Raw genomic sequence first — 26382 nt, forward strand, 5'->3', positions numbered from 1 at the left:
TGGCTGAAGTCCAATGAAGCCCTTAACTATAAATAGGTGTTGCTGCGCTACAGTAAACCTACTTGATAAGAGGAAGGAGGTGAACTTTTGTCAGTCACAACCTCATAAATTAATGAAAACAGAGGGCATTGTGGGAAAACACGCAAGCGTTTGACCATCTCTCATAGACTCCTCCATGTTACTGAAGAATTAATCCAGACGTTCAGCATTTCCTGAACCCCTGCATGTGTTTGCTGTGCTGCCCATGATATTTGACACGTGCACATGAAGCTCTTCACTGTCAGAAAAGTTTTAATCAGGAACATTTATGTGTCATTTCATCTCGTGCACCTGCGCATATGAAATGAAACGAAATACCGTTTCCCCCAGCCCACAACAGTAGCCCACAACAGTACAACACAAAGACAAAAACACATCCAAACTACAAGAACACACACCAAAACTACAAAAAACTACAAAAAAAAAACAAAAAACACATATCCAACATATCCACACAAAAAAAAGAAACACTGTCCAAGAGCGCGAACGCCAGGATGACTGTTGGAACTGCCAGTCTGCATGGGCTAGCAGTTAGCTTAGCCTGCCCCGCTTCCGCATCCTGTCAGACTGCCCTCCGTGTTTCCTCCGCAGGTGCAGCTCCAGGCAGGGCCGTGGTCCCTGGGCCCACCGGACGCGGCAGACCAAGCTCTCCCTGCCGATCCAATGCCAGCCCTCCCAGCCATCAAAGGAAGACACAAACTTAGACGCAGACGTAGAAAAAGATCTGTACAAAGACACTGCTTGGACGGTACTGGTACTGCCACCTTCCCAAACCGGTACTGGGTGAGGCCTCTGCAAACGTGAATTCATGCCGCCATCTTCCCACACCGGAAGCAGAATTAATTAAAGGAATTAATAAGTACAAGAAAATCAAATAGCTTAACCTAACTGTACCTGATATGAATTTGTTTTGAACTGGAAACCATCTCTTTTAAAAATTTACATTAAAATGGTTTTGGGCTGTTATAGTCACATTGAATCTACTACTACTACTACTACTACTACTACTTTCGGCTGCTCCCATTAGGGGTCGCCACAGCAGATCATCCGTTTCCATCTCTTCCTGTCCTCTGCATTGTCCTCTGTCACACCAGCCACCTGCATGTCTCCCCTCACCACATCCATAAACCTCCTCTTTGGCCTTCCTCTTTTCCTCTTCCCTGGTAGCTTCATATTCAGCAAAGTATAGTCACATTGAATCCTTTGAATATTAGTGATTTCCCCATCAAAACATTTCTGCAAGAACGAGCAATGATTTACTGATTACAAACATTTCAGTTTATGTATGTTTGCAATATCGAGCTGTGACATGGCAAACATACATAAACTGAAATGATGTGACATGACTTGACATAACATGACATGATGTGACATGACGTGACGTGACATGGCTAGCCTGCAGGTGGGTGCAGGTGTCAGGGGTGTGGATGTGTTATCGGAGGCCGGCTATCTGGTCAAAGTGCAAAGCAGTTGTGCTTCACCTTGGAGTGGCGAAACTGTACCACACAGATCAACGACGGAGTACTACAACAAGGTAAAGAAAACTACAGACCACACTGTGTATTATTCTCTGCTTTATACTACTCAGCCAGGGGGCCAGTATTCTGGTTCATTTTAGGTAGATTTATTTTATAGTATTTTCACATCTTTAAAAGCGTAATGTTCTTCTAAGCATAGCTTTTATTTGTAGGAGCAAAGAACACAACAGGTACCAGTGTGTGTCTGAACACTTTGTTAGCTCATCATGTATTTAGACACGTCATGTCATGTAGGTTGTCCATGTCTTTCCTGAAGAAAAATCCCGAATGGAAGCCAAAGTGCAGTTATGTGACGCAAATGGACTTTTATCAGAAAATGGCTACTACCTCAGAGGACGTTGTGAAGTCTCTACTTGCATGTGCAGTTCATGTGCACACAACCTTTACTGTATGAAAACACAATTCCTAACAAACTACTGATGGTGGGGTCTGCAGGTCGCTGAAATGAAGCAAGAAAAGAGTCAGTGGAAGGAGTTTCTAGAGACTCTGAGTGTCCTGCAGGCGCTGATGACCTTCCTCCTGCTGGGTGAGACTCCAATACGCTTACTTTAGTTTGTGTGAGACAACAGACACACACAGACACAGACATACACACACACACACACACACACACACACACACACACACACACACACACACATCTGTGAGGAACCGCATTGACTACATTCATTCCCAAGCCTCTGACCCAAACATTAAAGGGCGAGTTCACCCAAAATTAAATAAATAAATAAAGTATTTTTGGACTTGCCCGTGGTGCAGTCCATCCATCCAGATAGTTCGACACGAGTGGGCGAGGTTTTGATTTGTCCACAGTAGAGCAATCTCCCTTCACCCCGACACCATGGAGGTGTGAAGGAAATGAGTTCATGGAGCTCAAAGTGCCAAAAAAAAAGACATTTTAAAAACTCCACAGCAGTGTCTGGCCGTGTCTCTCCCCAGACGTGATGTGGTTACACACAATAATCCAGACACCTCACCGAGAACTGCTTTCTGCTGAAGAATACCCACCAAATGTATTCACGGGGGAGGGGGGGTGGACACGTTAAAGGAAAAGCCCGCATAACGTGTCTCAGTGAGGTGCTGGTCCACCAGGAGCCTCCAGAACATCTCCGACGCTCCTTGTCAGAGACGCCACACATCTTGAGCTCTGCTGGAGGGGCGGACAGCATCCTAACAAAAGATAGTCCTCACTTTTATGTTTAAAAATAAAATCGGTTCTTACTGTAGTGAGCAGGTTTTGATATGTAATGAGCGCGCATGCGCGAGTGTAGAGACTGGAAGATATGCCTAGTAAAAGGTCAACGTTATGCCTTGGTCTCCAGTCCAGTCATTACTAATATAAGTACTATAAAGTACAAGACTGTTGAATGTAGTACTTTTCCAATAGACATCGCCAATAGATGGCACTGTTCCACTGCCCTACAGTATACCACCTCTTCTTCTACTCTAGAGTTCCGGTTCGTGCGCACTGTGTGTATCATGCTGTTGACGCTGTGTGTGTAGCTCACGCTACAAGCTAATAAAAAGCTCTGCAAATAACAACAGGTTATGGTCCCAGAACATCGCTGAAAGCTGTTGTACACGCTTGTGTGGAGTAAACAGTATTGTGGGAATTCACAATGGAGGATAAGCGGTTTATTGACAGGCTGAACGGACCAGAGAACTGGGCAACATGGAAGTTTCAAATGGAACACTTGCTAAAGGCTAAAGGACTATGGGGTATGTTAATGGAGACTGAAACACTAGCTGCAGATGCTAATGCAGCAGCACAAGCTGAGTTCACTAGAAGGAGAGAGAAAGCATTCTCTATGTTGGTGCTGAATGTAAGTACACTCCAGTTGTCTGTGATAACGAGCTGCCAGACTCCCAAAGAGGCGTGGACCACGCTGAAAGCCCATTTTGAGAGAGATACTTTGGCAAATAAACTGTTCCTGAAGAACAGATATTTCCGATGTGAAATGAAGGAAGGAGATGCCTTAACTGATCATTTGAAACAAATGAAGGAGCTAACTGATCAGCTAGCAGCAATAGGATCTGTGATTGAAGAGGAAGATCAAATTTTAACACTGTTGGGCAGTTTGCCACCAAGCTATGCTACGATTGTCACTGCGCTAGAAACAAAGATTGACAACCTGACACTGAAGTTTGTTCAGCAAGCATTAATAAATGAAGAGCAAAAGCGAGTGAATGCTAATGATTCAAGTGGTGCTACGTCAGGTGGTGCATCAGCCATGTTATCACAATTTAGAGGAAATGTGCAGGATAGCTCCAAGTCAGTGGGAGCAGCAGACAGAAGCACGTGGAGATGTTATAAATGTGGGAAAGAAGGTCACATAAAGCGGGACTTTCCAAGCTTGAAAAATAAAACAAAAAAGAAAATTCACAAGGCCAAAAACATGACCTGTGAGGATGAGGAAGATTCCTCTGAAAGTGTTTTTGTAGTCACAGAGGCTAGCACTGACAGACCAAGACAGGTTGAATGGATAATTGATTCTGGAGCATCAAAGCACATGACTTGTGATAAAGAAATTCTCCAAGAATATCAGCAATTCTCAAAAGCACAGTCGGTGAAACTAGGTGACGGCAGGGTGGTTGACGCTCTAGGAATTGGAAATGTCAACATGAAAATGACTTTCAAATCAAGTGATGTAAAAAATGCCACAATGTATGATGTACTGTATGTTCCAAAGCTGTCTGGGAATTTGTTCTCAGTGGGAGCTGCTACCAAAAAAGGGAATACAGTGCAGTTCAAAAAGTCTCGCTGCTACCTACGTGGAAAAGATGGAACACTAAAAGGAATGGGAACACAAAGAGTTGATGGACTGTATCAGCTAGACATTGAAGGAAGTGAATCTATCTGTCACAGTGCATCAGTAGCTGCCAGCCTGTGGCACCAGCGCCTTGGTCACACTTCCAAGCTGAAGGAGCTAAAAAATCTGGTAAATGGAGTGGACTTCTCCGCAGAGAAAGAGATTCCTTTTTGTGAAGGATGTGTGGAAGGCAAGTTGGCTAAAAGGCCATTCAAGTCGATTGGAAGAATCCGTTCCAAATGCAAGATGCAGCTAATTCATGGTGATGTCTGTGGTCCCATGCAGACTGAGTCGATAAGTGGAGCAAAATACTTTGTGACTTTCATTGATGACTATTCAAAATGCTGCAAGGTATACTTCATGAAACAGAAGAATGAGGTACTAGACAAGTTCAAGGAATTTGAGAGAACATTCTCAAATGAGTGTGGCCTGAACGTTGCAAGGCTGAGAACTGACAATGGTGGTGAGTACACCTCAAAGGAGTTTCAAGAATATTTGAAGGCTCAAGGCATCCACCATGAAATGACTGTACCTCACACACCACAGCAAAATGGCGTTGCAGAAAGAAAAAATAGGACGTTGGTCGAAGCAGCTAGAAGCATGCTGTCTCATGCAAAGTTGCCGAAGATGTTCTGGGCAGAGGCTATAGCCACAGCAGCTTACATACAGAACAGGCTACCCACAGCTGTTTTGAAGGAAGAGACACCCTATGAGAGATGGTGTGGAAAGAAACCTAACATGAGTCACATGAATGTGTTTGGCTGTATTGCTTATGCACATGTCCCAAATGAAGAGAGACGGAAACTGGACAAAAAGGCTATAAAGCTTCGTTTTGTGGGATATGCAAACAATGCCAAGGGCTATCACCTGTACGATGAAGAGAAGAGGAGGATTCTAATCCGTCGTGATGTAATCTTTGATGAATCAAACTTCGACTGGAGGCAGGAAGTGAAAGTACCCTGTTCAGAGAACGAGATAAACATGAAAACAGATGACAGTGAAACACAAGATGATGCAGTCACTGCTGATAGCAGCACTGTCAGAACAAGCGGCAGAACCAGAAATGCGCCAAGGAGATATGGATATGATGAGTTCGCGGATATAATGACTGTTGATCATCATGCCAATATGTGTCGTGTGACAGAGCCAATCACACTAAAAGAAGCATTGGAGAGTCCTAATGCAAAAGAATGGCAGGAGGCGGCTGACTTGGAATATGAGTCGCTGCTGGAAAATGAGACTTGGGACTTGGTGGATTTACCAAAAGAAAGAAAAGCAGTAGGATCGAGATGGGTGTTCAGAGTCAAGCATCATAGTGATGGAAGAGTGGAACGATACAAGTGTAGGCTTGTTGCCAAGGGCTACTCTCAGTTGTATGGTGCTGACTACGATGAAACCTTTTCACCAGTTGTACGCGTCAGCTCTATTCGTACATTACTGTCCTTTGCTATTCAAAACAATCTACATGTACACCAGATGGATGTCGTAACTGCATTCCTTAATGGAGACCTGGAAGAGGAAATCTACATGCAGCAACCAGAGGGCTACATAAAACCAGGACAGGAGCACCTGGTGTGTAAACTGAAAAATCAATCTATGGACTGAAGCAGTCTCCTCGCTGCTGGAGCAAGGCCTTCACAGAGATCATGATGGAAATTGGATTCAAACAGAGCACATCAGACCCCTGTGTGTTTGTGAGATTAAGACAAGAGCTTGAGATACTTGCGGTTTATGTTGATGATCTCATCCTGATAACAGAGTCAACTGAAAGCATGAACGGGCTAAAAGTGACTCTCAAGGAGCGCTACAAGATGAAGAACATGGGTGAGCTGTCCTATATACTGGGCATCTCTGTGATTCAAGATAAAGAAAAGAACTGTGTCATTCTTCATCAGAAGCAATCCATTGAAGCCATACTTCATAAATATGGAATGGACAATGCAAATCCTGTAGCAACTCCTGCTGATGCCAACGTCAAGTTGAGGAAGAGTGATGGTGTCAGTAAGCCAGTGGACCAACATGCCTATCAGTCAATGGTAGGAAGTCTGCTGTATGCTGCAATGGTTACAAGACCAGACATAGCTCAAGCAGTGAGTGCTGTGTCAAAGTTCAACGCAAATCCAGATGCTTCACATCTGACTGCTGTGAAGAGGATACTTCGTTACTTGAAAGGGACAGTGAACTTTGCTCTCAAGTATGAGCAGTCAGCCTCTGGAGCTTTGATTGGATTCTCAGGTGCAGATTGGGCTGGAGATCAGGATGATCGCCGCTCAACAACAGGCAACATCTTTCTACTGAGTGGAGGAGCGGTGAGCTGGCTCAGCAAGAAACAACCAACAGTTGCACTTTCAACAGCAGAAACCGAGTACATGGCACTCAGTCAAGCCGCTCAGGAAGGAATCTGGCTGAGACGATTACTTAGTGATCTCAGAGTGGAGTCTATGTCCACAGTGATCCTGGAAGACAACCAAGGAGCCATCGCAATCGCAAAGAACCCTGTGAACCACTCCAGGAACAAACACATAGACATTCGCTATCACTACATCCGTGAATGTGTGCAGAATGGACAAATAGAACTGCAATATTGTCCAACAAATGACATGGAAGCGGATATATTGACCAAGCCACTGACCAAACAAAAGTTTGAGTATCTCAGGGGAGAAATTGGACTTTTCCCTGTTTAATTAAAGTGGTTATTTGTGCTTGACAGGTGTACGCCGAACGCTGCCTGATCAAAGCAAGTCTGAAAAATGTGATTCTTGAATCTGAAATGTGAAAAAGAGTTCCAGATAAAAACAATGTAAACAACAGTATTTGAAAAAGGAAGATTTTTTGTTGTTGTTTAAAGTTTGATGACATTATTTTTGTGAAGGAGAGCACGGCTCTGTAATATTATTTAAAGGGACTTAATGTTATTGAAAAAGTAAGTGGGAGTGTTGAATGTAGTACTTTTCCAATAGACATCGCCAATAGATGGCACTGTTGCACTGCGCTACAGTATACCACCTCTTCTTCTACTCTAGAGTTCCGGTTCGTGCGCACTGTGTGTATCATGCTGTTGACGCTGTGTGTGTAGCTCACGCTACAAGCTAATATAAAGCTCTGCAAATAACAACAAAGACATGGTGTCAGAAGTCGTCGTCCTCGCCTCTGAGATAAATACAATCACCTGACGCAAGTGACCGGAATGATCCGTGCAGTTTAACTACGTGAGAAAGGAACTTTTGAATTGGCCGAGTGAGCTAGCAGAGCTAACGCTAACGTGGAGTTGTGTTGATACAACGTTTGAGAGGAGCATCCGGAAGGTAAAACAGAATGGATTCTCTATTTTCAATAAGTTCGCCTGAAGCATTTGACTTCGGAGACTTTGGTAGTTGGCCTAATTGGATCCGACGTTTTGAAAGATTCTGCATAGCGGCAGGACTAAATGCAAAGAGTCAAGAGTATCAAGTGAAGTCGCTAGTTTACACTATGGGAGACATGGCGGATGACGTTCTGAACACGTTAGCACTGACGGATGAGGACAAGAAAAGTACGACCAAGTAAAGCAAACGTTCCATAAACATTTCATATGCAAGCATAATGTGATCTAGGAAAGAGCTAAATTCAACAAACGTAGCCAGGAGCCTGGTGAGACGGCTGAAGCGTTTATTACTGCTGTGTATAAACTGGCTGAGCATTGTCAGTATGGAATTCTCCAAGATGAGATGATCAGAGACTGCCTTGTCGTGGGTATCAGAGACCATGGACTTGCAGAGAAGTTACAGCTAGATTCTTTGTTGACTCTCGTGAAAGCTGTCACACAAATCCGCCAAAGTGAGGAAATTAAAAAGCAACAGCCTGCATTGAGACAGAGTAGCACAGATGGCACAGATGCAAACATGGGTGCAGTTAGATTCAAGTTTAAACAGAAATACTCTCCACACGGAAAAGGTGGTTTTAAACCAAAGGAAAGAGTGCAAAATAGTGCGAATACTAAATGTGGCAGACGTGGGAAGACACATGAAAATTCGTTCAATGCATGTCCCGCGCGCACTGCTGAGTGCAAGAAATATAAGAAAAGGGGGCATTTTGCCGCTGTTTGTAAAATGAAAATGAGAGTGGAAGAAATTAAGGAAAATTACTTGGATGAAAGCGTAGAGACATTGTTCCTGGGCACAGTGAATTGTACAAAATCCAACATATTCTGGCAGAAATCGGCTCCAGTGAATGGTCAGCAGATGAAGTTCAAGTTGGACACGGGCGCTGCAATGACAGCTATCCCGGCACATTTGTACTCACAAAAGCGACATGAAAAGCTGCTACTGACAACCAAAAGACTGTGTGGACCAAGTAACTCTCCCATAGAAGTGAAGGGACATTTTACTGCGGATATTAGTCACATTGGAATTGTTGCGAAGCAGCAAGTGTATGTTGTGCCAGGGTTAGTGACTCCTTTGCTTGGCTTACCAGCGATACAAGACCTCTGCCTGCTCAGCCCTGTGCAAGCTATCACATCAGCTGAGGTAAGCTACAAAGAACAATATCCCAGAGTTTTCACAGGCTTAGGTAAGCTAGAGGGAGAATACAAAATTAAATTAAAAGAAAATGCCACTCCCTTCGCCCTCGCTGTGCCACTCCGTGTGCCATTGCCCTTAAGAGGAAAAGTTCAAGAAGAGTTAAAAAGGATGGAGGAAATGGGTGTTATTTCTCCCATAGAGGACGCTACAGAGTGGTTCTCAGGAGTGGTCGTAGTACCAAAACGTAATGGAAAAATTAGAATATGTGTCGACCTAACCCGCCTGAACGAAAATGTGTGCAGGGAGCGACATATTCTTCCAGCTGTTGATGAGACGCTAGCTAAGCTAGCTGGAGCTAGGATTTTTTCCAAACTGGATGCCACTGCCGGTTTTTGGCAGGTGCCTTTGCACAAAGATTCACTCACCACCTTCATCACACCATTTGACCATTATTGTTTTAGTCGGTTTCCCTTTGGAATATAATCCGCGCCAGAACACTTTCAGAAGCGTTTAACGCAGATGCTTGACAGCCTAGAAGGAACTTTGTGTCATGCGGATGACATCCTGGTGTTCGGTGCCACGTCCAAAGAGCATGATGACAGGGTTCATCAAGTGTTGCAAAGACTGCAGCAGCGGGGCCTAACTCTGAATGACAAATGTCAGTTCGCAGTGAAGCAGGTTAAATTTCTCAGACACGTTGTCAGTTCAGAGGGCATACAAGCAGATCCTGAGAAGATACGGGCAATTAAAGAGATGCCTCCACCAAAAGATGTGGCTGACGTAAAACGCTTCATGGGGAAGGTCAACTATGTGGGGAAATTCTCTCCTAACATTGCAGAGCTCACTGAGCCAATCATAGAACTCCTGAAAGCAGAAAATATGTGGATGTGGGGAGCAGCACAGCAGTGTGCCTTTGAAAAGGTGAAAAACGAGCTCAGCTCATCTACTGTCCTTGCCCAGTACAGTCCAGAGAAATTGACCAGGGTTTAAGCAGACGGACTAGGAGGGGTCTTATCTCAGCTTCAAGAACCTGGAGACCGGAGGCCAGTGGCTTTCATATCTCGCAGCATGACTGAAACAGAGCGCAGATATGCCCAAATTGAAAAGGAGGCCCTTGCTGTCACCTGAGCTTGCGAAAGATTTCAGACCTACCTCCTGGGCCTACACTTTGTGATGCGAAACGACCACAAACCGTTAATCAGTCTTCTCAGCTCAAGGCCGCTGGATGACGTCCCGCCTCGTATAATGCGCTTCAGATTGAGACTTCTGCATTTTTCCTACTCAATTGTACATGTACCAGGGTAGGGCTGCAACTAACGACTATTTCGATAGTCGAATAATCTATCGATTATTGAAACGAATAATCGACTATTCTGATTATGAATCGCACAATTACTCAATGGCTCTTATTTAGCTATCAGCTTTTAAATTTAGCTTGAGGTTGTTTTAGGCATGTGATAACTAAAAATAAAGACAATAAAGATGAATACTTCATTCAGAAATACATCTTTTAATGAACTTTCCTGCTGATACAAAAGATAAATAAAAATTCATTTCCAATATCCATTTTTTCTGTCAAAATTTAAAACCAAGGATAAGCAAAGTAGCAGCAATAAAATACAACAAAACTACAGCAGTTTTCCCTTAATCAAATAAATCAAACAATCCATCTAAATTTAAAAGAAATAGACAAGAGGGCGTAAATGTCTACCTGGGCCATGCTTCATCACGGATATGATAAAGCTACTATAATCCCGATTTTGGGATAAACGGCAGAATTTTCAGTTTCAAGAGACGAATTAAGAGTCTTTAGGTTTATGATTTAATTAGCTGGATAACCAACCAAAGGAGTTGAATCAAGTGCAGCTGGACTTGGTATATATCCGTGAAGACGTTTCGCCTCTCATCCAAGAGGCTTCCTCAGTTCGTGCCTTTCTGACTAGACCAAGCTAGTCTGACTGGCTGGTGATGAGACTCAGAATTTATCCTCTAGGAGTCGTTGTCAGAGCTATTGATATGCGTGGCTCTTTGTGATCAGATGTTTACCAACGCCCGTCGCTAACAGAGCCATAGATATGTGTGGCTCTTTTGTGTACCGATGTTATGGCCGCGCCCGTCGTTATCGGAGCTATTGATTCGCATTTGTTTAACAGCGACGGTCGTTGGTGGTGTTACTTTCGACTTCATTGTTCCTGGATAACATACAACACGCGGTGAAATCACACACAGAATTTAACGAAACGAACCATTGTAAGACTGGAATTTAGGAAGGAACACGTTTTTAGCATTTAAGAGACTGACAAGACTCATTAAGTCAGTGGATCTCAAACTCGGACCTGGGGGCTCCCTGCGTATGTTGGCTTTGGTTCCAACCACAATTGGCTATCCGCTCTTTTTAACAATCAACATGTGTGGTCGAAACGTTAACCGAGCTTATGACTGAATAGCTTGCCGTTATATTTTTGGAGCATCGTTAAGCGAGTGCGCGAGTCTTTTCCCTTTAATATGGTTAGGGCACATTTGGAATGTGAACAGGATCGTTGTGAATAATACGTTATTATTTGCTAGCTACTATGTATGTTCAATGCCATTAGCAATTCATTGATCAAGAGAAAATGTATTTTAAAATAGAAAACGTTACAGCTCATAACGTGAAGTAACATGGCTTTTAACATTAACTAGCTAGTTAACTAGCTAACTAACTTACCGAGACGAGTCTTCTCCGCACAGAGAGCCAACGTGCCTCCTCTTCAGATGCTCCAGCATAACGGATGTGCTCCCATGCCAGGCAAGGTCAGCTTTGCAAATGTTGCAGTTTACAACCGTTTTGGCTGAGTTGAGAGTGAAATGCTCCCACACTTTGGATGTTTTTGGTCGCGAAGGTGTTGCCATTGCTCCATTGTTCAATTAAGTCCAGTAAGCGGTAATGCCTGCATCATGTCAGAGCATTCTGAGTCGGTGCAAAAAACACGCGCGATGACGTCACCCAACTAACCGACAATTATATTCGTTGGCAACTAATTTGGTCATCGATTTTTGTCGACTACGTCGATTATTCGTTTGCACCCCTATACCAGGGGAAAATCTTATTGCAGCTGACGCTCTATCAAGAGCTCCACTCCAGCGTACTGCAACAGAGGAAGACCTTGCGCTTCAGAACGACATCACAGCTCAAATCAATGAGGTCATTCAGCAACTCCCGGCCTCACCTGGGAAGTTGCTACAAATAAGAAGAGCACAAGAAGAAGATCCACTGTGTAAGTAGCTGTCCTCCCTGATCCACACAGGATGGGAAAGAAGCAGTTCTGCGCCACAGTTAAAGCCTTTCTGGCAATAAAGAAATGACCTGTTGATGGTGGATGGCCTGTTGATGAAAGGAAAGAGAATACTGATTCCAGCAAGCATGCAACAGGACATCCAGGACAAAATTCACCAGGGTCACCAGGGAATGGTGAAATGCATGGCCAGGGCCCATGAAGCAGTGTGGTGGCCTGGGCTGACAAAACAGATCAGAGAGAAGGTACATCAGTGTGAAATTTGTGCTAAAGAGTCAAAATGCCACAGAACCTCTGATGACCACACCTTTGCCATCACGCCCATGGGAACGGCTAGCAGCTGACTTATTTGAGTGGAAGACTGGTCAGTATTTAGTAGTCATTGATTACTATTCAAGATACATTGAGGTTGCCAATTTAACAAGCATTTCAGCAACAGCTGTGATTGTGAAAATAAAAGTCATCTTTAGCCGCCACGGGGTGCCGGATACACTTGTCACAGACAACGGACCGCAGTTTGCTGCTGCAGAGTTCGCAGATTTTGCTAAAGATTATAACCCTCAACATGTTACCAGTAGCCCCCGTTACCCGCAAAGCAATGGGGAAGCTGAATGTGCAGTAAAGACTGCTAAATCCTTGTTGCAGAAGAGTGAGGACCCTCACAAAGCGCTTATGGCATACAGAGCAGCTCCTCTTGCCCATGGAGTGTCGCCAGCACAGCTCCTGATGGGGCGCAACATCCAAACACCCCTTCTGGTGTGTCCATGCGCTCTCAAACCAGCATGGCCAGACTTGAGAGCTTTTGAGTTGAAAGGCCAGGAGCTTAAAACGCAACAGGCTGAAGGATACAACAGACGACATAGAGCACAGGAGACACCACCACTCCAACCAGGCCAGAGAGTTTGGATACGGAATGTTCCACACACAGGAGTCGTCTCTGGATCAGCAGGGACACCACGTTCATACGTGATCCAAACATCAACAGGTTGTCTCCGAAGAAACCGTTCTCATTTGCGAGTAGTGCCTTCACCGTCTGGAAGCCAGCCAGACTCTGGACTACACACCAGAGTTGGCAGGGCAAGTCAAGCCTGTTAAAAGACTGAATTTGTAGTTTAGTGTTGTGAGTATACACGGAGCAGAATAACCTCCATACCACAACAGAGAGGATCAGGTAGTCTACCCTACCTCTCAGTTAGGTTATGTACTTGTCTTGATGTGTTCATAGGTTAAAAAAAAAAAAGGAAAATTAAATGTGAAATGTGTGTCTAGATATGAGATGTGAAATGTGAAGTTCATTTAACCAGTTTACATATGCTTACGTTTACAGAGATGTTTAAGGTGCCAGCTGTTCCCCTGCCTTGTTGGTAAAATCAGCATTAGGCTTTATTAACATATGATTTAATTCTTCTGTAAAGATCCTGAAAGTATCAGTTTAAAAGGGGGAGATGTAGTGAGCACGTTTTGATATGTAATGAGCGCGCATGAGTGAGTGTGGAGACTGGAAGATATGCCTAGTAAAAGGTCAAAGTTATGCCTTGGTCTCCGGTCCATTCATTACTAATATAAGTACTATAAAGTACAAGACACTTACAAATGTAGCTGTACAACAACACACATATGTACACAATCACACACAATAACTTAAACAAAACTTGCAATTTATTAATAATTTTTCTCATAATATCATGCTTACCTAACATACACTATTCTGCTGTAGTTACAACAAATTGTTTTTTGTTTTTTGTTTTTTACTTTGACTGATTAAGAAGCACTGTTGTAAGACGTAAATTTGCGTGTCTATTCATATGCCACCTGTCTTCCTTCCCCTCCATGTGGGCTGTGACATGACCACCCTGGTGTCGGTGCTGCCACAGGTGCGGCCTGTGTGGTGGTGATGGTGTGGTGCATGTTCACCTCTCTGTGGCCGCTAACCACCCTGTACTTCATATGGTTGGTACAAGACTGGCACACCCCTGAAAGAGGTACATACAGTCCATTCTTCTTCAAGGTAACGTAAAGATGTGAGAATTCTATTCCTTTAAATTCAAACACTATCACCACCAGGGGGAAGAAGAACAGAGTTTTTGAGGAACTGGACAGTGTGGAAGCACGTCAGAGACTATTTTCCAATCAAGGTGAGGCAATGGATAGAATTCACATGAACTGTAGTGGCCACATCCTCCACCATGAGTCCAGTTTGCTGTCGTCTACTTCTACTACTACTACTACTTTTGGCTGCTCCCGTTAGGGGTCGCCACAGCGGATCATCCGTTTTCATCTCTTCCTGTCCTCTGCATCTTCCTCTGTCACACCAGCCACCTGCATGTCCTCTCTCACCACATCCATAAACCTCGTCTTTGGCCTTCCTCTTTTCCTCTTCCCTGGCAGCTCCATATTCAGCATCCTTCTCCCAATATACCCAGCATCTCTCCTCCACACATGTCCAAACCATCTCAATCTTGTCTCTCTTGCTTTGTCTCCAAACTGTCCAACCTAAGCGGTCCCTCTAATATAATCATTCCTAATCCTGTCCTTCTTCATCACTCCCAATGAAAATCTTAGCATCTTCAACTCTGCCACCTCCAGCTCCGCCTCCTGTCTTTTCATCAGTGCCACTGTCTCCAAACCATATGACATAGCTGGTCTCACAACCATCTTGTAAACCTTCCCTTTAACTTTTGCTGGGACCCTTCTGTCACAAATCACTCCTGACACTCTTCTCCACCCACTCCACCCTGCCTGCACTCTCTTCTTCACCTCTCTCCTGCACTCCCCGTTACTTTGGACAGTTGATCCCAAGTATTTAAACTCATACACCTTCTTCACCTCTACTCCTTGCATCCTCACCATTCCCCTGTCCTCCCTCTCATTCACGCATAGGTATTCAGTCTTGCTCCTACTGTCCAGTTTGCTGTGTGGTTTATTTTACCAGATGAAGTGCTTGGAATAATGTCAGTGAACCAGACAAATGGTGAAAACTCCACATCTACTACAACTTTATGTGCATGTCTGCTCTGCCATGTGATGAGTGTTTGCAGCCATGTGGTCCTGATAGAGTCAGGCTCAGTAAAAGTAGGTCTACAGTATCCTGAATATTCAAGAGTCACCTAGCACAATGACTTGACTTGAGCAAATGGGAAGATGCAGATGTGCATGCAGTTAGCTCTGGAGAGGTAAAGAAAAATAATCTTATCGCAACTGTTCCCTTAAACCACCTTCCCCCTACTGTTTTACACGTCAGCATAAAGTTACTTCAGACAAGTAACTTTTCAAGGTTGAGAAGGGCCGTCAGTTTTACCAAAAACACAAATCGTCCATCCTCCCATATCATACAAATTGAGAGTAAAAATTAAACAGAAAACTGATACTTCATTGTCTAAAACCCCACACTTATTTATTCTGTCTTGGTTTCTGTTCTGGTTCGACAATGGACTTTTAGCTGCGAAACTGACGTTATTTTGACACCAAGTTATATGATGACATTTTTAAAATATAGCAAAAGTTGGGCATTTAAAAAGACTAGCATAACATTTTTATAGATAAATATGTCTGAGAGGCTTTAATTTTCCATCTTCTCTATCATTTCTAGCTGTTAATGCTAGCTGTGTTTCAGTTATTCTATCTCACAATGGATCAGATAATATCAATAAATCAATCAGTCGTCTCTGGTCTCGTGTTTTCATTAGTTGGTGAAGACGGCTGAGATGAACCCAAACAGGAACTATGTGTTTGGCTGTCACCCACATGGCATCATGAGTGTCGGAGCCTTCACGTGCTTCAGCACAGAAAGCTGTGGCTTTGCAGAAACGTTCCCCGGGATGCGCTCCTCGCTGGCTGTTCTGGCTGGCCTCTTCAAGATACCCCTCTTCAGAGAGTACATCATGAATGCAGGTATGCAGATCAGGCTGAATTTAAAACCATGAACTGTTGTGTATGAGCCACGCCAGTCGTGGCTGGAGTTGCCGCAGTAAGCACAGCAGTTTTGCGACAGTCTGCCAAAATTAGGTTTGTAGCAAAGGACATAAAGCGACGCGCTGGCACAATAAAGTTGAGGTGTTCGAACTGAAGTTGTTAAACATAACATTGGCGTCGAGGATGTTGTTTCCGTTCCCACCTCTCTCTCCGTTCCTTGCCCTGCTCGGTGAGCCGCCGGTTTCGTGGACTCGCTGGTTTATAGCAGCCATCTGATTAACGGCCGTTAGCGACGAGTGGAAAGAGAGCCATGCTCATCCACAACCTGGGCAACGAGGGACAGCGGGTTTTTCAGACTCTCGGACCCGCCTCTACATACGCTGCATGTGTCACACAGCTGTCTGCACATTTCGCTGCTCCGCCAGCGCCGGCAACAGACGGGTGAGTCAGTCCACCATTACGTAGCCGACCTGAGGGGCCTCTGTAAGTTTGGGGCACTCAAGGATGAACGTATAAGGGACCAACTAGCTGAACACACTAATAACCCGAAACTCAGGGAGAAACTTCTGATGTTCCCTGATGATTTAACCCTGGCAAAGGCTGTGGAAATAGCATTCCAGCTTGAATCTGCGGCTGGTTTAGCGTCGCGACTAGCACCCTCCAGCCCTTCCCACTCCCAGCCCATGCTACTGCTGCAGACGGTGCGGCCGTCCGCGGAGTCTCTGAGCCCTGGATACCCGGAGGACAGCCCCGAGGTGAATTTTGCCGAACGCCAGAGTGCAGCAGCACGCTGGACCTGTGATAATTGTGGCTCCTCATCGCACCCCACCCGAGCCCCGACTTGCCCTGCCCTGCCAAGGGGCAGAGGTATCAACGCTGTGGCAAACAGAACCATTTTGCCAGGGTCTGTCGCTCAGCCCCCGCAGCTGCCAGTCCAGCGCCACATTCACGTGGTCCGCCAGCACCAACCACCATTCATTCAGTGAGTGCCACCTCCCAGCCGTTTAAGTGGTGCACAGTGGAATTACATGGGGTGTGCCTGCCACTACTGCTGGATACGGGAGCTTCGCGGTCGCTACTGAATTTTGCTACTGTCTGGTGGGTCTTTCCACTCTTGACACCCACTGCTGTCGCTGAGGATCTGTATGGCTATGGGCACTCTAAATTTGCATGGTGAGCAAAATCACCTTCTCTGTGCGTCCCTCCTATCATTCACCTTCCAAGGATCCCGCCATGGAGCTCATCTCATGGGCATGGACTTATTTTGTGACCTGGGTTTCTCTCTCCTGGATAACGCTGGGTCCGCCATCTTGACAGTTAGCTCGACTTGGTAACAACAATGCTGGCCTTCTCTGTTCAACGGCCTGGGTTGCCTCACTGCCTTTAACCACCAGCCCCTCCTCAACCCTGAGGTGCGTACAGTCATTCAGCCCCTGCACCGCTTACCCCTTGCTCTGCGTGATGATGTAACTGCCAAACTGCGAACACTCTTGGAGGCAGGCATAATCAAGCGGGTGGATGCATCCCCTTGATTTTGAACTTAGTGGTGGCAAAGAAAAAGTCAGAAGGCCTGCGCCTGTGCGTCAACCTCAGGTCAGTGAACAAGGCAGTGATCTCGGACAAGTATCCACTGCCCACAGTGGAGGAACTGACTGCCAGATTTTATGGCCCCTCCATGTTCTCCAAACTCAAGCTTCGCCAGGGCTACCTGCAGGTCCCGCTGCACCCTAACAGCCACAACCTTACAGCTTTTGTGTCCCATGTTGGGGTTTTTCGTTACACCCGCATGCCCTTTGGCCTCAGCTCCGACCCCAGCTGCTTCCAGAAAACCATGACCACCATCTTCGCTGGCATTCCAGGAGTGGTAATTTAACCAGATGACATAGTGGTGCGACATGGTGCAACACCGGCCCTCCATGATGAACGCCTGACTGCTCAATGTCCTCACCGTCCACAACCTCACACTAAATGGGGGAAAGTGCATCTTCGCTGTGCCTGCCATCGAGTTTGTGGGGTTTCTTCTGACTGCTGACAACCTCAGCCCACTTCACGCTAATGTGGAGGCCATGCAGCGTCTCCCTGAGCCATCCTGCCCAGCCCAATTAGCATCACTCCTAGGGATGACAGCCTACTACCTGTGCTCCCCCCCCCCCATACTCCGCAACCACTGCCCACTATGAAAAAGGACACAACCTGGACCTGGACTGGTGCCAGCTCTGCCACTGTTGACCAACTCAAGGCACAGCTCACCTCGCCACCCGTGGTTGCGCACTTTGACCCGGCAAGCCACATAATCCTGACCTGTGATGCCTCCAATACAGCGGCCAGAGCTGTGCTGTCTCAACTCCAGTGCAGCACTGAATGCCCGGTGGCATTCGCCTCTTGGTCCCTCACCTCAGCTGAGAAAAAGTATTCAGTGGGGGAGCAGGAGGCGCTGGCCTGTGTCAGGGCGTGTCAGTGGTGGCACATACGCAGGGGTGCACATAATTTTTTTGGTCTGGTTCTCAAAGGAGCACCTGAGGTTCTTGCTTGGTGCTCACCTTTTTTTAAATGCATTTTTCCATGACCCACCAACCTCACAAAATGAACAAAATATGAGGGATACGTGGATAACATTACATGTACTTTAATTTCAATTGAAAATGAATAAAAGCAGTAGGTTACAACAAAATGTCTGTTCTTTAAAGTGCCATACATGAGACTTTCAAATGAAATGACTGCTCTTCAAGCACTGAAAACTAAATATACAAATGACTGCTTTTTCAAACACTGAAAACCAAATCAAACTCACAACAGATACTGCTATTTAAAGCACTGAAAGTTCTGTTATCCTACAGGACATCATCGTCATCTTCATCACTCCCCTCCAGACTGTCTTCCTCTATTTCAAAAACACCAGATGTACTAGGCCTGCTCCTTTCTTGCTGCTTCAGCCTACGATTAGCTGTTTGCATCCACAAGTCTACTGCTGGCTTTGGGTCAAAGGTTTCTGTTGTGCACTTAGATAAGTGGATGTGCATTAGAGATGAGAGGCGATAGTCTGACAGGCAGGATCTGTACTTGTTTTTTATTATATTCAGGTGTGAAAATCCCCTCTCACACGCAGCACTGCTCAAGGGCAGTGTAAGGGACAGCAGAAGGACTTTCTGAATGTTGGAGTAACTGCCTGGGTTGCTGGTGTTCACTACATTGACTAGATCATGCACAGAGGAGGCTGCCAAACGTTTTCCAGCTTGCTTTAAACGCATCCACTCTCTTAAAGTTGAATCTTTGTCAACATGCATGCTGGCGTCATATTTCTCAAGGATGTTTACTAAGTGTTGTGTTGCGAAAACCGTGGTGGTCTTTCATTTCATGAGGCCAAGTTGTAGGATCAAAAATCAAAAAGTGATCGCATGACTTGAGGGATTCATATCTGCTTTCAAATTCATGAATTAAAGCTCTCAACACATCAATCTTATCCCTGTCAGCTTCAGTATGTGCCACAATCTCCTCCCTGTACTTGCCCTCACTGTCCATCAGTAGCGTCAACTGTCCAATAGCAACCATGAGCTCATCTTTGCATTCACCAATAGTCAGATTGTCTTTCTGGAACCTGAGGGAGGTGAACTGTAAAATGTTCCCAACATCAAGCATGTTGGCTAGGAAACAATGAAAACGCTCTGTGCTGATATGTTTTAGGCTACTGTCATCACTTGTTGCCACTTGGATCTGAATGGCTGGTAACATTCTCCATATTTTAAACAGAGTCTCTTGTCTCCATGCAGACCATCTGATGTTGTGGAACTTACCTAGTTTGACAAAATCAATGTCTTTCTTCTCACATATCTTTTGTAGTTGTGCAATTCGTTTTGCACCCCCTTTCTTTAAGTAAAAACTTAGCAAAGTGATGATAGATTTGTTAAATGACTCACAGTATGGGACCGCACGATCAGCTGATTTAGCGCAGTTCTCCAGCGTGTGGGCGGTGCACAGGATATGCACAAGGGAATCCCCGATATCCACCATCTGACATAATTTGGGACGAACCCCGCTGTAAACTCCAACATTGACAGCTGCTCCATCACTGCATACCGACACCAACTTTGCCTTCCACTCCGCTAAACCACAATCATTGAACAGTTGCACAAGTCCATCCACTATGTCCTGTGCTGTTCGGTTGGCCCCCAGATTAATTAATCCAAGGAAGTCTGAGCTGTATTCTCCGTTGTGGGACACATAAACAATGTACACAATTTCCTGCTCCGTTTTTGTTATATCTTCGGATCCATCGAAAAGCACACCCCAAAATTCAGCTGCTTTCAGTTTTTCACTTAACTCTGAACTTGTTGTCTGAGCGATGCTCTCCGTGATGCGGGATCCCCCTTCTCGTGAATGACAAGCAGTCCCAACGTTAACTCCTAACCTCTTGAGAAGCGGAATATCCTCCTCGTATGAACGCATAGGACGTGCATGTTTCGCTTTGTGAAAGGCCAACCAGAGCATGTTTGTCAGTGCCTGATGTTGTTCTTCCGTCAGTCTGTCTTGCCACGTGTCGTGCGGGCCGCTGGGTCTCTCGTCCTGGCTGCGCCTGTTAGCAATAGCTTCCACTACTTTCTGGTGTTCTCTGCTGTTTGCATGCTTATCAAAAGCTGGATGGCTGACGTGTTTCGTCCCCATATAAAAGTGGCAGTTTCTATCTGCTAATGTGGGATTTTCCCGACATAGTTTACACCACATCTCAGTGCGGGCGTCATCTGTTTGAAGCCAGCCGATGTCCTGCAGCCATTTCTCTGAAAACGTACGCTTTGACTTTGGTTCTGGTTCAGTATGGCGTTTCTTTGGTGGAGGTGGAGGAACACCAAAGAAATTACTCAATGTCGCTTGCTTCTTTGACATTTTGGAGAAATTAGTGGCTCATACTATAGCATTGGCTAAAAGCAGTGGCTCATACTCAGCACTGCAAAATGTTTGGTACGCAAATGCGCAGTAAAACACTTGAACCTGGTGCTCGTTGAATATTTTAAGTGCGCATGCGCACCTGCGCACCACTTATGTGCACCTCTGCACATACATATATGGACGGCACTTTACACCGTAACATATTGCTTTTCTTGAATGAAAATGAAATCACGGGAATGTTGTAACCAGTCAGTGAACTGGCCTTAAACATCAATGAATGAAACATCAACTGCAACTTCACTCACAACATCCAATTCCTGGCACAGTGTTTCCAAAGCCTCCAGCCTCTGCAACCTGTCCACACCCATTATCACCTCCTACCTATTATCACCACCTGCCCATCATCACCTCCTACCCATTATCACCTCTTTATGCAATCAAATTTTTAAAATATTGGATAAAAAAACCAAGGGAATTTCACCACTGCCATATCCTGAAAAAATACAGCTTTCTTAATTTTGATAATTTTTTGTTTTATTCAGATGTATGCCTGATGTTCAAGATTATTCATGGACTCGCACCCCCCCATTACCACCTCCTGCCCATTATCTCCTCCTATCCATTATCACCTCCTAACGATTATCACCTCCTGCCCATTATCACCTCCTACCTATTATCACTTTCTACCCATTATTCCCTCCTGCCCATTATCACCTCCTACCTATTATCACCTCCTGCCCATAATCACCTCCTACCTATCATCACCTCCTACCCATTAGCACCTCCTACCCAGTAACACATCCTACTCATTATCACTTGCCCATTATCACCCCCACCCATTATCACTTCTTACCTATTATCACCTCCTGTCCATTATCACCTCCTACCCATTAACATCTCTTACCCATTACCCCCTGCTGCCCATTAGCACCCCCTACCCAGGAACACCACTTACCCATTATTATCACTCCCTGCCCATCGGGGAATTGGACTCAGTTGGTATTGGTCATAGTTTAATGATTTGATCATCACACCATGAAACAACGTGTCCACTGCAGAGAGCTAACGTTAGTCAGCTAATGTGAAGTTCAGAGCTTCGGTCTGGAGAGTTTGCTAACTTGTATTCACCACGCGAACATGTCATGATTTAAACATTACCCAGTAACATGTTATAGTTGTTAACATTACAGTGAAATGCTCTCAAAAAAGGGCGAATTGATATTTGATGCCTTTTAATGGAGAGTCAAAGTGTAAGTAACATATTTCATACACAAAGACCATTCAAGGTGTTTCACATAAAGGCTTAAAATGCCTCAAATGAGAGATATAAAACAAGATCCAGAGGTTAGAGAACAGGATAATATGGAAGAAATACGATAAATAAGATAAAAAATTAAAAAAGAAATGAAAGGATAACCAGAGCTAGATAAACAATATAATCATAATATATGGAGACAGAACCTCCCTTTAAAACCTGCTGAAATTCACTTCACTCGTGCAGCCAGCAATGAAAACTAACTGGAACAGCTCTTGCACAATAACATGAAGTACAATTTAAGTTTTTTGCATATAGTGGGTCTGTGTAACATTTAAATTCAGAGGAAAAAAATCCCTTTAACACTCCTGTGTTGGTCAAATTATATAAGCAAATATACATTTAATACAGCAAAGGTTTTACAGAATCACACTCACTCTGTGTGACACACACAAACACGATACATATTGTTAGTCCAACAAACGTTTCAAAATTGCCCCTACCGATGTTGAAATCATGCTTTTAGTTTATACTCTTGCCTTATAAAACTGTTCCATACCCCTCTGACCATCAATGGTATGGACGTGAAGAGAGTCAGCAGTGTTAAGTTCCTGGGAGTTCAAATCACAGAGGACCTCTCCTGGTCTTCACATGTCACTGCGCTCTCCAAGAAGGCCCAGCAGCGTCTTCACTTCCTGCGGCGTCTGACTCAGGCGAGTCTCCCCCCACCCATCCTCATCACATTCTATGGAGGCACCATAGAGAGCATCCTGACCAGCTGTATCTCTGTCTGGCATGGGACCTTCAAGGCCTCCGCCCGCAAACCCCTACAGCGGATAGTGAAGACAGCTGGAAAGATTATAGGAACTGCTCTCCCATCCATCTAGGCCATCTATGATGCACGGTGCACCCGGAAGGCTCTCAGCATCATGAAGGACCCCACCCACCCTTCCCACATCCATTTCACCCTCCTACCCTCTGGCAGGAGGTACCAGAGCGTCCGTGCTGCCTTCTCCAGACTATGCAACAGTTTCACTCCTCAGGCTGTGAGGTTCCTCAACAGCCTGAACACTTAGACCTTCCATAAAATGACTTTTTGACCGTCTTTCTCACTGTCCGTGCCAGGTGTGCTTGTGATGTTGAGGTCTGTGAAGTAATTCTTGTTTTTAATGCACTTTTTGTTTTAAATTATTGCGTGTTATTTGTTTTATGTGGCACTGAGGTCCATGTGAAATGTAAATTCGTTGCCTTGTATGTATGAGACATGCATATGAGGCAATGACAAATAAAAGCAGTCCAAGTCTAATGAACTGGCCTTGGTACAGTCCTTGGTAGTAGTAGTGCTCTGGTAGCACTAATAAACAGTCAGGGTGTATTAAAGACTGTATGGCAGAGCCTGTAGCTGATCCATACTGCTGTAAGGCTCTGTGCTGTTATGATGTGCTCTCATATGCTAAACATCCAGTTAACCACTCAGTATATCTGGGCCTATATATTCATTTCATGTTCAACTGCTCACATCTTCTCACCCTTCCTCTGTTTCATTTCTCTCTTGTTAGGCCTGTATCCCGTTAGCAAGGCCGCTCTCGCACATCTCCTCTCAAAGAGCGGCAAAGGAAATGCTGTGGTGATCGTGATAGGAGGTGCAGCCGAGTCTCTGGCGTCCTCGCCTGGGGTCAACACAGTGGTGGTCAGACAGAGGAAGGGGTTTGTGAGGGTGGCTCTTGAGTTTGGGTGAGATGGTTTTTCTGAAACACAAGTGCAATAACAGAATTTAGACACGTGACATCGAGTACCCAACCATCTCAGTGTGTTTAATTGCCTCCAGGGCTGACCTGGTGCCTGTTTACTCATTCGGGGAGAATGAACTGTTTCGCCAGGTGATCTTCTCGGAGGGCAGCGTGGGTCGGAAGCTGCAGGACCTGTTTAAAAATGTCATGGGTTTTGCCCCCTGTCTGTTCCTCGGTGAGCGACTGGGTTGGCTGCCCTACAGAAGTCCAGTAACTACTGTTGGTAAGTACCTTATCACTGTGCTCACGGGCCCAACTTACCCCGTTAACACCTAACCAATTAATAACTCCTATTCCAGTGGGAAAACCCATCTCGGTGCCAAAGTGTGTTTCCCCTTCGGAGGAGGATGTGGACCACTATCATGGCCTGTACATGGACGCCTTGGCCAAGTTGTTTCATGAACACAAGGTTAGCTGTGGACTCTCTGAAGATCATGAGCTTCGGATTATTTAAACTTTCACTCCCACATCATACATATATATCACATCATATACATCATATATATATATATATATATATATATATATATATATATATATATATATATATATGATGTGAACCGCCATGCTGTCTTCAGTACTGGCACTTCTTGAATGAAAGCTGATATTCTGGCCTTAATGCAACAGCTCTTGTAAAAGGGTTTCCTGGTGTGTAACTTTTGAATGCATTTGAACATGTTTGAAATTATTACTTACTTTAAGAAACTTAAATTGTACATTTCTTCAGTTCAGGGTGCCACGTACACCAAAACAGTAAAACAGAGTAGTATTGCAGTATTTTGTGTTACCTGTGATTAAAAAAATAAAAACAAGAAATGACTTACCTAATATGTATATTACAATAAATGCTTATTGTGATGAATTATATATTTTGGAGTTATTGATGCATTTGTAAAGTGGAATAAAATTGGCTACTTCAAATCACTTTAATATATTCTCATGAAATATTGAATCATATTGTAAAAAATATGTATAAATTATTCTAAAAGTATTTCGGTATAAATGGTAATTAGGCAAAATTGACGTCCCAGTGTTCCTCTCTAGTTCACACAATTCAAGGTAAACAAGAGACTGTCGGAGCAAAACTGGTTTCAGCTCCTCGGGAATATTCCAGAAGCCCTCCTGAGAAGACACTCCAAATTAAACTAACATTTCACCAAAGTTTGATGGCATCGTACACAAAATCATTGTTGACATTTTGGACCCATGACAAGTTCATATTTGGGATTACGTCTGTCTTTAAAATGAAAGATTATGTCAATGTACTTTTTAAATATAGACCCCCCCCCCCCCCACACACACACACACACACACACACACACACACACACACACACACACATAGTCACACGTACAGAATTTTCCCACTAGAGGACGGTAGATCTCCAAAATTAAAAGGGCCTTCCCACTACAAATACCTCACAACAAACTAAGCGGATAAGTGTTTAATTGTGTGACTACTGCAGCAAATGCAGCGGTCATATTTAGTTATCGTCACTATTTTTTTTCTCATTGTGTGCTTGCCTTTTGGCAACACATCTTAATCTTGCTGATATTTATTAAGTGAGCAGGGGAACTGCTCAATTACTGTTTTACATCTTATGTGTTTGCCTTTGGCAACACATCTTAATCTTGCTCATGTTTATTATTATTAAGTGAGTGGTGGAACCTCTCACTTACTGTTGTTGTACATGTTATTATCATTTTCTCATCCCATCATCAACCAATTCTCCGGGGTCGGGTCGCAGTGGCAGCAAGCTAAGTAGGGCACTCCAGACGTCCCTCTCCCCAGCAACATCCTCCAGCTCCTCCTGGGGGAAGACGTTCCCAGGCCAGATTGGACATGTAGTCCCTCTAGCGATTTCTGGGTCTATCCCGGGGACTCCTCCCAGTTGTACGTGCCCGGAAAACCTCCAAATGAAGGTGTCCTAATCAGATGCCCGAACCATCTCAACTGGCTCCTTTCGATACAAAGGAGCAGCGGCTCTACTCCGAGCTCCTCACCATACCTCTAAGGCTGAGCCCAGACACCCTACAGAGGAAACTCATTTCAGCCGCTTGTATCTGTGATTTCACCCTTTTGGTCACTATCCAAAGCTCATGACTGTAGGTGAGGGTTGGAATGAAGATTGACTGGTAAATTGAGAGCTTTGCCTTCCAGTTCAGCTCCCTCTTTACATTACATTACGTTACAGTCATTTAGCCGATGCTTTTATCCAAAGCGACTTGCAATAAGTGCATTTAACGTAGGAAATCAGGAGAACTAATAGTCATCAGAACTACTAGTCTTCACCACAACGGTCCGGTACAACGTCCGCATTACTGCTGATGCTGCACCAATCCACCTGTCAATCTCCTGCTCCATCCTACCCTCACTCGTGTAC

At 44.6% G+C, this 26382-nt stretch overlaps 1 protein-coding gene across 1 annotated transcript; it reads left to right on the forward strand.

Annotated features, from left to right (window-relative positions):
* The first annotated feature begins 1426 nt into the window (after window positions 1–1426).
* Window positions 1427–24900, forward strand: mogat3b (monoacylglycerol O-acyltransferase 3b). Its single transcript, XM_056284356.1, has 8 exons — window positions 1427–1573; window positions 2013–2103; window positions 14036–14143; window positions 14226–14296; window positions 15848–16052; window positions 23769–23943; window positions 24038–24222; window positions 24299–24900. The coding sequence occupies exons 1-8, from the start codon at window positions 1427–1429 to the stop codon at window positions 24451–24453; spliced, it is 1137 nt and encodes a 378-aa protein (XP_056140331.1). The 3' UTR covers window positions 24454–24900.
* The last annotated feature ends 1482 nt before the right edge of the window (window positions 24901–26382 follow it).

Source organism: Lampris incognitus, chromosome 8 (genome assembly GCF_029633865.1).
Source record: "Lampris incognitus isolate fLamInc1 chromosome 8, fLamInc1.hap2, whole genome shotgun sequence".
Classification (NCBI taxonomy): domain Eukaryota; kingdom Metazoa; phylum Chordata; class Actinopteri; order Lampriformes; family Lampridae; genus Lampris; species Lampris incognitus.

What these genes read in the sequence shown, in the direction of transcription:
- mogat3b (XM_056284356.1), top strand. Translation starts at nt 1,427, where the DNA reads ATGGCTAGCCTGCAGGTGGGTGCAGGTGTCAGGGGTGTGGATGTGTTA. An exon ending in GAGACTATTTTCCAATCAAG is followed by an intron (nt 14,297 to 15,847) that starts GTGAGGCAATGG and finishes TGTTTTCATTAG; the next exon opens with TTGGTGAAGACGGCTGAGAT. An exon ending in AGAGTACATCATGAATGCAG is followed by an intron (nt 16,053 to 23,768) that starts GTATGCAGATCA and finishes CTCTCTTGTTAG; the next exon opens with GCCTGTATCCCGTTAGCAAG.